The sequence below is a fragment of the Miscanthus floridulus genome, chromosome 1, assembly GCF_019320115.1.
Source record: "Miscanthus floridulus cultivar M001 chromosome 1, ASM1932011v1, whole genome shotgun sequence".
Taxonomy (NCBI): domain Eukaryota; kingdom Viridiplantae; phylum Streptophyta; class Magnoliopsida; order Poales; family Poaceae; genus Miscanthus; species Miscanthus floridulus.
The window spans coordinates 65,527,902-65,542,197 of record NC_089580.1 but is presented as its reverse complement, the minus strand read 5'-3'; the positions used below and the strand labels follow the sequence as shown (position 1 = coordinate 65,542,197).

Genomic DNA, 14,296 nt, shown 5'->3' with positions numbered 1-14,296 from the left:
TCAACTTGTGTTTATGAAAACTAGCGTGTTCCAGTTATCGTTGGTACGAAAATCCAATAGTTGCCAGTTAGTGGCATTGTTGGATGTTCAGCAATCATGTGGCATCGTTGGATGTTCAGCAATGGGATATCTATTTGAGACTGGAATTAATTAGGAGCAAACCAAGAGTTTTCCGTATTGCTTGGAGCTAGAAGTTGAACCTGTATCTCACATGTAAGCTTAAAGCTATCGCTTGGATTTTTTTGGAGTTCGAGAAGTTGAACCTGTATTTCACATCTAAGCTTTCGCTAGAAGTTGACCCCGGCCTTAGCATTACCAAAGACGAGCAGATACAACATTCAGTTACAGCACCAGGATCCAGGAACAGGCAAATTACTAGGCAACGCTACAACAACTAGCCAAACGCCAACAAGAAACGCCAGCTTATTACACACCCCAGTCCACACCAAATGTGAACAGATTTACCCATTTCCTTCCCAACAGCGCCTCCTCCAAACTACGACCGTTCACTAGCAAAGCTTCAGCTTCAGTTGGAACTTCTGAACGCACTTCCAATCAAGCGCATTTTGATATAGATACTTCTCCCACTTTGTTAGACACTTGACTCAGCCATGTAGGCTGTGAGGTCTTGTAGTTAAATGCTTCATCTTCTGCAGACTTGTCATGAACGTCCCATTCTTCTCCTGTGGGCAAAGAATACTCTGACTTTGAAGCATGACTGTTACCTTCAGTAACAGGGAACAACCACTCTTCCACATAAGGCCCTGAAAGCAAAAACTATTTATCAGCTTCCACACAGGGCAGCAAGAGCTTCCGCTTAGATGCTTGATGTTCAGTTGAATTATAGGTGTATGTCAGCTATAGAAATTGAATCAAACAAGCAACCATGTAAAAAGATCAATCTAAGGTGCTGTTTCGTTCAACCATTTAGGACTGTAATCAGTTTACATTGGTACCTGTTACTGTAACTTTATGTTTGGTTATATTAGGCTGCAATCGATCACCGCGGCATCTGTTACTAAACCATTGCATCGTAACCATCGCAGCCGATTTGTGATGCACCTTAACATCCAGGACCATGATTTTAGGGGAGCTCCTTTCTCATCATCTGATGAAGACCACACAGGGAGATTTCAGGGGTCAGATGTTAGTGTTTGTCTGTTCGATGTGAAGACTGAAGAGGGTTCACCTGATTCTCAACGAAATCCAAGTAGTGGCCACAACAACAAACCGGTTGGTCGTGATCACAGCTGGTGGGTGGAATAGCAACACGACATGAGTGCCACTACTGATCAAACATGGCGAGAAAGGGCCAGTATGTTCAGCCAACTAGAAAAGGGCCAGCAACAGTGTTTTTTTTTTTAACTTGACCTACAGGGGGGGGGGGGGGGGGGGGGGGGGGTAAGACAGTCCCTGGGGATTTTTCTAAGAAAAGACCTTCTCAAGCAGGTCGAGAAAACCCCCGAACTCCCTGCCCCACCCTTACACAGTGGCAACGTTACCCATGTGAGAAGACCAACGACCTGGGCCGGGCCTTAGACCTGTGCTTTAGCTTGGGAAAAATGAGAGGATTTTTTTAACCTCAGCCTGAGATTCGCTCCCACGGGGAGTTGAACCCAGGACCTGAGGAATGCTATTAGAGCCACCTAACCAACTTAGCTAGAGGCCCGTTCACACAGTGATTTTGTAGCACGAGTAATTGGTGCAGTCATTCATTCAGCTACGAAGGGCACAGGAAGCAAAATCAAATATGGCTAACAGTATAACTAAAGAGAATGCCAAACTGGATCAAGTGATGCAGTGAGATACTATGATGAATCATGTGGTACTGCCAATGTGGTGCAACTAAGCGCCTGATGAGAAGAGACTGAGGATAACAATAACAAGGAGATATTCATATTCCGGTGCTTGCTACAACAGTTCTGTTAAGCGCCTACCTTCTCAATCTTCAGAACGATAAGAGATCTGCAAGGGCAGAATAATGGTTCTCTTAACCTTTCCAACAAGATCATTAACTTCAAGCTACAATGAACAGAGTAAAAATATTTGTTAAAAATGTTATTTTCAATCATAATTCCACTTTGATAATTTTTGTCATTGCAAGTAACATTAACACACCTTGAAATCATTCACCCGTCTCATCCCATTGAGTGAATCCAAACCAATATTGAGAAGATGATCTTCAAACTATTCAGAAAGATTGACCATGTAAACCATAATTGTATCTAGATTAAATTGATACACTGATATCAGAGATAGTTACCTCTTTTTTTCTCGAAAACACAGGAGAGCTGCAGCTTCATTATATTAAGAAGATAATAAAAAGGGGTAAGAATCCATACAACACAACACACACAACACACTCTGCAGAAGCTGCTGCTAGGAAACTAACGCGCCCGTGACAGAGAAAACACGACCACAAGAGATAGTTACCTCTGGTAGGTAGCGAGGGTCCACATTGGAGAAGCTAATTACATTTCCTCGTCTAATGCCACGCTTCTCAGCATCAGAAGGAACTGTCACCTAGATAAAATCAAAAGAGTTGTGATATGGCCAACAGCACATATAGATCGAATTTAGTTATACCTCGTCTACAATGAAGCCGTCACTGATTTTGTATTTGTAACTGAGACGATCTTGGCGTACAATATCCAAAAGCTTCACAGTTCTAAAGGACATACCAAGCATAGGACGAGCAATACAGCTGCAACTAATTTGGATTAAGAAACTCAGATCTAAAAATTGAATTTTGGATTTAATCCAATGAAAGCAGCTTCATAAGAATAGATAATCATCACTTTAAAGACTCATGTGTTTAGCATATATTTAGCTTGTCTGATAATCCTGCTACCATTTATGACAATGTGGTACTCATTGATTTGAAAAAAAATGCAACGCCAATTTAGATCACTGGTTGTTTAACACCACTTTTGTGTTTCTCAACTGCTAAGTATCCCAAGTTACAACTTATGTTATTATACTCAATGGTTGTGACAGGTGGGGAACAACTCATCCAAGTTATCGAATGGAGATGGCAAGGCAATGTATGGAAAAGGGAAACACACCCAAACTTGGTCCACATCGTGATGCATATACGGATCGTGGTGATAGAAATGATAGCCAGGTCTTCGTCGTAATAACATGACATCCCTACGATCTCACCAGCATGGTTAATCACCGGACCACCTATGCCACACTGCACCAAATAGTTAATAAATAATGAAACCAGAATAACGTGAAAAGAACTTACTGATACGATTGATTGATTATTACCGGCAAGAGTTTACAGTTGACAAAGAGAAAGCAGTTTTCTTCCTCCCACATGATTGTCCCATGGTGAAGCTTCAAAGACATTTTTTTATCCCTAGCCAATGTTTTAACCTTCTCATTGTACCAGGGTCTAGAACCATCACGAGGGGGAATCACTTCAACAGTTGATTCCACTTATATCAAAGCAAGTTGATAGCGTTCACTGAAGAACAACATTTTTCCATCATACTTGCCCTTGTTCGGCAAGTGAACAGCCTTCTCCACATGGATTGCCAGCCTGCAAAGATGAGAAACATATTGATGCAGTTCAACTATGTGAAACGATAATAATGGACAAGAATGTACCACTAGAGAAAGCACAAAGAAACCTTGGATCAACAGCTGGAATATACCAAATAACAGGTAACAGGATGTCAACATCAGAGAAAGGAGGTCGACAGTAAACTATCAGTAAAACAAGAGGCATGCAAGCACAGCAATATGCACAATATCTTTAGATGAGATGCATATCAAAAGACAAGCCATAACTTAGCATGCATAATAATAAATACACTCCCAAAGCGGAAAGAGAGCAGTTAATTTACTAGGGGTTGCAAATTCAAATGCTGCTAATAGAATGAACAAGAACAATACAATAATGCAGAGATAAGATACTTGACAGTGTGTTGAACTTCAAATCGTAATATTTACATGAGGCATGGGGAATGTGACAACAGGAACAGGCAACAAAGAGATGTGCTAGAAGCCTAGATGGTGATAAGATCAAGCAGACCAGTTATAGCAGGCTCCATGGACTTCAAACCAATGAGGTTAGACTTGTGTATAACATAATTACTAAAGCAAAACAGTTGATGGTACCTTAGGCGTAGGGCTATACAATCTAGCTTCATTTATGCGGAAAACAACATGATATGAAGTCAGTATCCAAGCTTTTTCCTTATCCCAGTGGATGACTGTGCCACTGCACCGGAGAATCTCCTTCTCATCTGCAGTGCAAGCACGGAGAGAGGTGTCACCAGGGGGGATATCAGGAGGGATTGGACTTATTGGTGTGGTTTAGTCTGCCTCACCAAGATCTGTGGATGAAACATGGACGAGCCAAGGCACCCCATCCAAGAGTTGTGCTGAAAGACAGATGAAGGGAAATGGAAAAAACTGATAAGTTGTACATAAACTGCAGGGTTAAATCAGCAATGCACAGTTAAATCAGCGAAACCAAACCATCACGCTTGCTGATCATGCTGCCGCGATCGCGACAGTTACCACAACTTTTGCGTGGGCCTACTCTTGCCGGGACGGACATCTGCATCCCCTCCTGCTCCTGCTCCTCCAAATTCTTCTGTTCGGGAAGCGATTCGAGCTCTTTAGGGCCTTCCTCCGCCGCGAGCCCACGTTTCTTGCCCTTGCGGCCTCCAAGCTCCGGCCATGCAGCATTCTGCATCCCCAGCCCCAGCTCTCTTGCTCTCGACCGTGTGAGTCTCCGGTCGACCACCGCCGCCGCCGCACTGCTCCCCCTTTCCCTCAATTGGGAGCCGTCGTGATCCCCAAGACTGTCTGATTTCGTCTCGTTGTGAGCACGTACAATAAGGGACCGGATCAAAATTCTACCACCAAACCACCAAACAGAAATGTAATCGCGCAGATCCGGACTTACCTGTCGCCGTGCCACTCCCGACGCCCTTACTGCCTGCGGCCGTGCCGCGCCTGTCGCCGGTTGCGCCACCACTCATGCTCGGCGAGGTGCTTGGAGGGTGTTTTCCACACCCCCGAGAGGATGTGCTTGGAGCTGGGACTTGGGAGGGTGTTTTCGCTCCTATGTCCTATTTGGACTCTTGAAGGCCGGGATAAATCATCCCTTATTTGAGAATTCCTTATTTACTACAAGAAATAATTTTTTTGCCACTTAAGAAATCTGACTTCCATCGGCCGCTGCTGGAGCGAAATTCTTCTGATGGGGAACACAGCGAGGTTGGATCCGTTCACCGTTGAGTTTTGCGAGAGCAGAATTGAGCAATTGAAGAGTCAGAAGAGGAAACTTGAGATGAAGTTGACGACATTTTTCACGGAGCTGGCGGATTGCAAGGGCAGGAAGAAGCGTTTCAAGGAGGTCAAGTCTCTGGAGAGGAAGATCAAGCATCCCGAGACGCGGAAGAAGTTGGTGGGGCAGGCAGGTCTGGAGGACGCGAAGAAGCATGCAAGGGAGATCAACTCTGTGGAGAAGACTATCAAGTTTATGGAGAAGAGGAAGAAGTGTATTATTTTGGCGGCGAAGAGATCGATTTCCATGGAGGCTGCGCAGAAGCTGGTGGAGCAGGAGGAGAAGCTGAAGGACGAGAAGAACAAGCAGAAAGTTAAGGCAAAACCGGATCTCAATGGTTCGATCTTCTTCTCAATTGCATTGCTATTTTAGTTGTTACCATTGCTATAGATTATCGTCTTCTATTTCTCTTGCCTAAATTGTTTAATCGTATGCCCCCCCTTGTCTAAATTATAATTTTTCTTGCCTTCTTCAGCTGCTACCAATAACCTTCCCACTCAGACCCATGGCCACAAGGATCCCGCCACTGTTGCCGCTGTGGTCGACCCGGATGACAAGATGAAGCTCATAAATGTGGCAAAGGTAATCGTCAATGTTTCCTATCCCATAGAAATTCAAGGTAACAATCGACGGAAGATGTTCAGTTCACTCAATCTTGCTGCTTTCCTCCAAATCCGTCGCTGATGATTCCAGCTCTGATTGCGGGCACATTATTTTTCAGATCTGGAAGATTTGGATGGGTGCTGTACTGGCGTCATCGTTGCCTGGGACATGGTCAATAAGACAGCAAAGATCCTCACGTGTGATTGTTTTGGCTACGGCATTGATGATAACTCCAAGAGCAAGGTGCTAACAAAACCTCTGCTGTGCTAAATATATGTTACCGTGTGTTGTCGGAGTATTGATTTTCATGATCGGCTACCTTCTCATTGCATCATGGCATGTTGATTGGTTCGTTATTCCTTTGTCCTTCAGATGAGGAAACCCTTCACTTGTTTGTCGCATTGGATTAGCCACACCTATCACGCCATACTGTAGTACCAGAGTAAACACTGTTTGTTTTCTTGCGCTGTTCCAAGTAGATTATGTTCCTGCCCCTTTGGTGTTACAGAGATACCTGCAATCTGATATCAGTTCTCTATCAAGTTCAAAGGTCTCTAGAAGTAACCAGCAGCAAGCGCTTGTCTCTGCTTTGAATTATTTTCTCACTTCCTATCGCTGGCTCAAGCTCTCCCATCTTCAACATTTCCATGACCCTGATTTGCTATTTTAACGCTGCCAGATGTTGCTTCAACGCATTTATGTGTTATTTCCATCATTAGCTCCGTTTTCCCACATTTTACCTATGATTTCATCTTTGCTTCTTCTAGTGGTGCCTTCTTTGGTTCATCATTAACTTTCCTCTATTCTTAACCCTTTCACACAGTTGAACTGTATCTAAGCATGTCTTGTCCTTGCAGATATTCGTTCGTTGGCAATACAAGGAAGATGATGGCTTAATTGAGGCAAAATTGCTCTTCTTCAGCAACTTCTATCACCTTTCTTTGCTGGAGGTTGCTTTTCAGGGAATACTCCTGGATATACCAACACAGATCCCTCATTTTTGTTTGAGCCCTCCAAAACATGGTGATGAGGTATTTGCATTGGGTTGGGACAAAGATTTGTCATTGGTGGTCCATCGTGGGACAATTATGCAGGAACAGGGTTTTTGTGCGTTGCGCCAAGGATACCTCTTTGTGGGCTATGAACTACCTGAGGTAATGATCATCATAGAGTTCTCCTGATGCATTATTATTGCTTAATTATTCATATTGGAACCATTTCTTTGGTGCAGTGTGGCACAGGAGGACCGGTGGTTGATCATCATGGTGATGTTGTAGGGCTGTCAATACCTTCCATTGAAGGAATTTCAGCTATTCTTCCCATCTCTACTGCCCTCTCATGTCTTAATATGTGGACTGAATTCGGGTTTGTTTCCCCTCTTGTGCCAGTCTCTTTCTATCTCTACCACCTTCTTATGTATTGCTATGTGGATTAAGTTTGGATTTGTTTCCCATTTTCTGGGTAGGTTCATTTTGGGGTTTCCAGTTTTAAAGTCAACGACTTTTTTTTATAGTCACAGGGATCATCCCCCCTGTCTGTATGCTTTATTGCAACAGGATCAACCGGCAGGGAGCATTGCTCCTGCTCAAATGCACACAGGTTCATAGCATAAGCCATCTGCTACTAGAGAGCACGAAGACTCGTCACTCACATCAAACTCAAAGGAACACACATCTAAGCATCTCACTATACTCCAATCCCCCAAAAACTGCAGTTCTGTTGATTTTCCGCATCAACTCCAGGGCCAGACCTGGTAGCACCTTGGAGCCACCACCACCAGCACCAGTAGCCACTGCACCCATATCATATGCTCAGATAAGCCATCAATATGCACCAGTTATCAAGCTGATTCTACCTGGCCTCATCACTAATACTTTCAACCAGTTGTGCTATTTCTCCAGATGTCGTGTTGGGCACAGCAATGCCCTGTTCTGATGGTGTGCACAAACAATTTGTTGCACTCCATGTCATGTTTACTCAATAGCTTGCACATAACACTAGCTAATTTAGTAAACTTTATATGAATCAGAAAAGCGGGGCTCGCATATTACCTATTATTACAGATACAGCAAACTTATAGGCAGGTAGCCACTCGAGGTGTTGCTATCACTCCTTGTTTACTATCTTTGATAACTATATTGACAAAATCTTGGACGTGTGATGTGATAAGTATTAGTTTTAAGTACATAAAACTGGTATCAAGTATGTTTGCTAAGGATCGGTAGGTTTACAATACACCCCCTGGTTAGATCTTTTCAAAATTCAAGTATCCAGTAGAGTGAAGCTTTAGACTGTACTTTTTGAGTCAGTAGAAATTTAGTAGTTAGAAATACTAATTGAATTACATGACTAACTAAATGGACCCTTAAATCAATGTCTCTTTGAATTATCATGTCTTATGGAGCTTCTTCTTTCGATTATATTGAAAATGTTCTGGAGTTCAATTTTCAGCGCTAAAAAGCTTGATGCAACTTATTGCAGACGGATTGCACGTCCCTTGCTCGGTATGCACTTTAGGAATGTGGAGGTTCTGGATGGTGTCTCTGGTGACATCAGGTTTGATGGTTTAGTTGTAGATGAGGTATACCTGAGTTCTCTTCTGGTATAATCACATTGTAGACGAGGTAGCTCTAGTAGTGTTCTACACCCAGCATATTTACTGAACTGAAAGCATCTTTCCAGTGAAAGTTGTTCAATAATAGGTCTTAGTCGTGATCAGTTATTGGACCACTGAATTTTAGGATTTCGGTTAAGTAATTCAGTCCAAATGTCCAATTACAGGACCTATTACTAAAGTGGTTTAGTCGTATTGAGCAGGTTTAATAATTCGATAATTCAAAGTTCTTCAATATGTTGGATGTTGAATACCATTGTACCCCAAGGTGTAGAAATATTGTAACTCTTTTAATCTGTCTAGGTTGAATACAATTCCGCCGCATGGAAGCATGGCATTAGAAGTGGGAATGTGATTGTTTCCTTTGATGAGAAGTCTCATAAACCTCTGCCTGAGGTGACACATCTCTCTCATACCTATAGATCAATAATCTACTTATGATTTTAGTTTACGTGGTCAATCTTTCTGAGCAGTTTGAAGGTTTTCTACTATCTTATGGTTCGAAGTACCTCCATGGGACATACACGGAGGTTGATTTCAAGGTGTGATTAATTGTTGCATATATTGATGAAAAGAAATTATCAGAATGATCGAAAATAGCAAAATTATTTACAAATGTGTATTGTACTTTGTAGCTGGAAGTTCAAGATGCCCCCGATGTCAAGAGAAGCATTACCTTGCATGTGCCATTCTCTGATGTTGCCAATGTGAGTGGTTATAGCACATTCTCTGCATCTCTCAGGACATCCTTAGCTGCACCCTCAGCTGTAGAGCTTGATACTTCATATGTTGTTACATGTTGAGTTTGACAACGTCACCTTTTAGATTAATTCCTTATATGACATTAGAATAAGCATATATCCCAGATCTGCCACTGCTAAACCTGATATCCCTCCAATGCCACATGAGTTGATTTGCCATGACATCACCAGTCTCATGTAAGGAATTAATTCAAAAACTTTGTTTCCTTTGTGTGCCACTAGATGAAATTTTGGTTCCCCTCTATGCCACTTCCATTAGCAAACTGTTAAGTAGCTGTAGAAAAGACGAGCATGCCCCTCCTAGAGGAAATACACCCGTGAGACAGAATAGTCATTTGATAAAATTTGAATAAGCTTATACATGTTTAACATACAGAAGTTAGCCAATAGTTCATAGAGACCATCCAATTCTCATCACACAAATGAGCAAAACAAAATTTCTGACATTGAAGCTGCCGTCTGCTATACTGCTCGTCCCAGTCCATGCACTCTGCAAACCACAACTTGGCTCCCACTGCCGGCAGTTGCCCAGGCCACGTATCCTCAACTGCTCGCCCGCTCGCCCGCCTAGGCCGCGAGCCCGGTTCCCATCATGCACGCCCACCGCTAGGTCCTCTGCTCTTCCACCGCGCGCTCCACGGAAGTCCTCTTCCTCTCTCTCAGATGTAACGGCCAGAGGATGAGGATGGGGGATTTGGGGCTGTGAGGCTTTAGGGGTGTACTTAGCTGGGCCCATCTATTAGTCCATAGAAGGGGCAAAAATGGCCTTACTACAACCAAAACCTAGCATCTGCTACAATTTTGAACGGATTTAATGGTAGTGGCAAATAAGGGAAACAACATTTCAACAAGTGGCACACAAGGAAAACTAAGTTTTTGAATCTATAATTTTCAATGGTATAGAAGGAATTTTTCATATAATTTTCAACTGTGCGCCAATCGATTCTATGGGTGAAATTAATTCCTTCTATGCCATTGAAAATTGTAGTGTTCCCTAGCGTGCCAAAGTTTTCCATGTGTGCCACTGGTCGAAATGTTGCTTCCCTTATTTGCTGCTACCGTTAGATCCCTCCAAAACTGCAGCAGATAGAATTGACTACTTTTTGCTGAAAGAATGACAATACAGACCACTTTTTAGAGATCACCATTGGCTGGTCACCCTTGTCTAGTTGGCTCGCGAGGTGTGCTGCATTACATGAGGCCAATGCATAATCTTACCGTTTTTGGGAAATTCTAATGTTTATTTTTAAGCAGGCAAATTAATTTTTATTGTCTTTTGGCAACTTTGGTCTTGAACGTAATTAGTGCGTATGCCCCCAGGTAGGCCTTGACGAGAGTGCTAAGAGACAGTTCTGGGAAGACTTAGATGGCCTGGTTAGAGCTATACCTAGTAGTGAGAAGCTTTTTATAGGAGGAGATCTTAATGGGCATGTAGGTACTACAAGCGCAGGTTTCGAGGCAGTCCATGGAGGTTTTGGGTATGGTAGTAGGAATCAAGAGGGGGAGGAAGTTCTGGACTTCGCGGTAGCTTTTGACCTGATGATAGCCAACACTTTCTTTAGAAAGAGAGAATCTCATCTAGTGACCTTCAGTAGCGAACAACACTGTAGCTAGATTGACTTTGTCCTCGCAAGAAGAAAGGACAAACGAGCATGCTTGGATTGCAAGGTGATACTAGGGGAGTGTGTTGTTTCTCAACATAAGTTTTTGGTGGCAGATTTTCGTTTTCAGGTGCGTGCCCGTAGGGATAAACAAGCTAAGATTGAAAAAACAAAGTGGTGGAAACTGAAAGGGGAGACGTCAGAGGTATTTAGGGAAAATGGTTATCAAAGAGGGCTCTTGGAAGAAAGAAGACGACATAAACAACATGTGGAACAAGATGGCAACCAACATTCAGAAGGTAGCCTCAGAGGTGTGTAGAGTAACTAAAGGAAGGGGACGCGAGGCTAAAGATACTTGGTGGTGGAACGAGGAAGTCCAAAGGGCTATTAAGGAGAAGAAAGAATGCTATAGACGCTTATACCATGACAGGAGTGTGGACAACATAGAGAAGTACAAGGTAGCAAAGAAGACTGCAAAGCGAGCTGTAAGGGTGGCAAAGGGTAGAGCGTACGAGGATCTTTACCAACATTTGAGTACGAAGGAAGGAGAGAAGGACATTTATAGGATGGCTAGGGTTCGTGAGAGAAAGACACGGGACTTCAACAAAGTTAAGTGCATTAAGGATGAAAGGGAGCATCTCTTGGTGAAGGAGGGTGAGATCCGACATCGATGGCAAGAGTATTTTGACAAATTGTTCAATGGTGAGAATATGGACACAACCTTTCAGTTGGATGACTCTTTTGATGACACCAATAGGCGCTTTGTGCGGAGAATCCAAGAATCTGAGGTCAGAGAGGCGTTGAAAAGGATGAAAGGAGGTAAGGCGATGGGACCAGATGGTATCCCAATCGAGGTGTGGAGATGTCTCGGGGACATAGCTATAGTATGGCTAACCAAGCTGTTCAACCATATTTTTCGATCGAACAAGATGCCTGATGAGTGGAGGAGAAGTATATTGGTACCGATCTACAAGAATAAAGGGGATATTCAAAGTTGTACGAATTACCGGGGAATTAAGTTGATGAGCCATACTATGAAGCTATAGGAGAGAGTTATCGAGCATCGCTTGAGAGCAGTAACGCGGGTCTCTATGAACCAATTTGGTTTCATGCCCGGAAGGTCAACCATGAAAGCCATTTTCTTAGTAAGACAAGTTATGGAGCGGTATAGGAAGAAGAAGAAGGACCTACACATGGTTTTATTGACTTGGAGAAGGCTTATGATAAAATACCAAGGAATGTTATGTGGTGGGCTTTGGACAAACATAAAGTCCCAACGAAGTACGTCGGGCTCATTAAGGACATGTACAACAATGTTGTGACTAGATTTCGAACAAGTGATGGAGACACGGATGACTTCCCGATTAGGATAGGACTACATCAAGGGTCAGCTTTGAGCCTTATTTGTTTGCTTTAGTGATGGATGAGGTCACAAGGGACATACAAGGAGACATCCTTTGGTGTATGCTTTTCGCGGACGATGTAGTGCTAGTTGATGAAAGCCGGACAGGAGTGAATCGGAAACTGGAGTTATGGCGGGAGACTTTGGAGTCCAAAGGTTTTAGACTCAGCAGAACTAAAACTGAGTATATGAGATGTGACTTCGGCACTACTACTCGGGAGGAAGATGTTAGTTTGGAAGGTCAAGTAGTGCCTAGGAAGGATACCTTTCGATATTTAGGATCAATGCTACAGAGGGACGGGGATATTGATGAAGATGTTAGCCATAGAATCAAAGCAGGGTGGATGAAGTGGCGGCAAGCGTCTGGTGTCCTATGTGACAAAAGGGTACCACAGAAGCTAAAAGGCAAGTTTTATAGGACGGCGATTAGACCTGCTATGTTGTATGGTGCAGAATGTTGGCCTACGAAAAGACGACATGTTCAACAGCTAAGTGTCGCGGAAATGCGTATGTTGCGTTGGATTTGCGGTCATACAAGAAGGGATCGAGTTCGGAACGATGATATACGTGAGAGATTAGGGGTTGCGCCAATTGAAGAAAAGCTTGTCCAACACCGGTTGAGATGGTTTGGACATGTGCAACGGAGACCTCCAGATGCACCGGTGCGTAGTGGAATCCTAAGTCAGGATAGTAACGTGAAGAGAGGCAGAGGAAGACCGAAGTTGACTTGGGTAGAGGCAATAAAAGGAGACTTGAAATGATGGAATATACCCAAAGACTTAGCCTTAGATAGGAGTGCTTGGAAGACAGCTATTCACGTGCCTGAACCTTGATTGCTTCTGATGGGTTTCAACTCTAGCCTACCCCAACTTGTTTGGGACTTAAATGCTTTGTGGTTGTTGTTGTCTTTTGGCAACTTTGGCAAAAAGCATGAATTCAGCGTGCCCTATGGCAGAATTTTGTTTTAGTGACTTACCTCACTGGATTACTTCTATAAACTGACTTTTTTTTTGTGATTGTATTTGATGACTGCAGGTTCGGTTCTCCAGACTTCTATAAACCTCACTGCATGAATTCACTGGATTGTACAGTGTTGTCATGCTCGTCTTTAACAGAACAAGTATGTTCAATGGTTGGGGTCTCCAGACCATTGTGGTTTTACAGATGGTGTAACCTTTTGAATGAGAAATAGTTCTGGCAGAATATGTGTAATCTCTCCATACGGTAGCAGCTGGGGGAGTAAATTTATGGAGCTTGACTAGCTTCATTAATGGTTCAATTTCTGGTAATTATTGTGAAATCGTAGCTATCAAAACAAGAGCGACTCAACTAGAGCATTCTTGCACTTATCTTAATGATGACTATATATGACTATTGAGAGGCCAAGTTAAAAGGCCCCACCTCTTTGTACATCAGGGCTCCCACCTCATGGTATATAGCCTCTACTAGGAAGGGAGGCGCGGCGAACCGTCGTTGTTAGGACATCCGACAGACAGGTTGACGTTTTCAGTATCGATTTGAAGTCCTGCTGGCGCTGTAACTTTTGTCAAGAAAAGAGCTGAAGGCTATAGGGTTGCTGTTGTGTACTCCTACGTGAGTAAAGATATATAAGCGAGATCCACAAGCTTTGACGTGTTTTTGTTCTGATGAATCTTTTTTAAGCGATAGCACTGAATTCAGTCTATGTGGGGAAATGCCAACTGCCAAGAGTTTTGTATAGTGATCATGAACGATTCTAACATCGTAGATTGGGAACTTTTGCAGGGAAATTGTTAGCGAGAACAATTAAGAGCATTGGTGAACTGGGCATAAATGGAAAACCAAGCGTTTGCTGTTTTATTATTCTCAAAACAACCGGTAATTGTTCATATTGATGCAAGGCTAGCATAAAGCAATAACTTTACTGAGGCCTTGTTTAGATTGCAAGTTTTTTCACTCTCTCTCCATCACATCAAATCTTTGAACACATGCATGGAGTATTAAATGTAGATAAAAAAATAACTAATT

The 14,296-nt window shown here is 42.9% G+C and overlaps 2 protein-coding genes across 6 annotated transcripts; one reads left to right on the top strand and one right to left on the bottom strand.

Moving 5' to 3' along the window:
- Positions 1-297: 297 nt before the first annotated feature.
- On the bottom strand, positions 298-5,053 carry LOC136534320 (uncharacterized). 5 transcript variants are annotated; one of them, XM_066526804.1, is made up of 14 exons: positions 4,925-5,053; positions 4,492-4,824; positions 4,341-4,394; positions 4,129-4,256; positions 3,274-3,651; positions 3,066-3,196; positions 2,587-2,704; positions 2,434-2,523; positions 2,264-2,291; positions 2,119-2,187; positions 1,938-2,022; positions 1,190-1,250; positions 957-1,108; positions 298-764 (listed from the first exon to the last, which is right to left on the bottom strand). In XM_066526804.1, the coding sequence occupies exons 1-5, from the start codon at positions 4,998-5,000 to the stop codon at positions 3,445-3,447; spliced, it is 798 nt and encodes a 265-aa protein (XP_066382901.1). In that variant the 5' UTR covers positions 5,001-5,053; the 3' UTR covers positions 298-764; positions 957-1,108; positions 1,190-1,250; positions 1,938-2,022; positions 2,119-2,187; positions 2,264-2,291; positions 2,434-2,523; positions 2,587-2,704; positions 3,066-3,196; positions 3,274-3,444. The 5 variants fall into 5 exon arrangements, with proteins under 5 accessions (XP_066382901.1, XP_066383107.1, XP_066383057.1 ...); XM_066527010.1 differs by having other exon boundaries at positions 3,274-3,525; XM_066526960.1 differs by having other exon boundaries at positions 3,274-3,547; positions 4,130-4,256.
- A 158-nt stretch (positions 5,054-5,211) lies between these two features.
- Positions 5,212-13,837, top strand: LOC136534230 (uncharacterized). Its single transcript, XM_066526716.1, has 10 exons — positions 5,212-5,645; positions 5,784-5,927; positions 6,030-6,154; positions 6,769-7,065; positions 7,143-7,276; positions 8,393-8,492; positions 8,829-8,921; positions 8,999-9,067; positions 9,161-9,232; positions 13,325-13,837. The coding sequence occupies exons 1-10, from the start codon at positions 5,222-5,224 to the stop codon at positions 13,346-13,348; spliced, it is 1,482 nt and encodes a 493-aa protein (XP_066382813.1). The 5' UTR covers positions 5,212-5,221; the 3' UTR covers positions 13,349-13,837.
- The last annotated feature ends 459 nt before the right edge of the window (positions 13,838-14,296 follow it).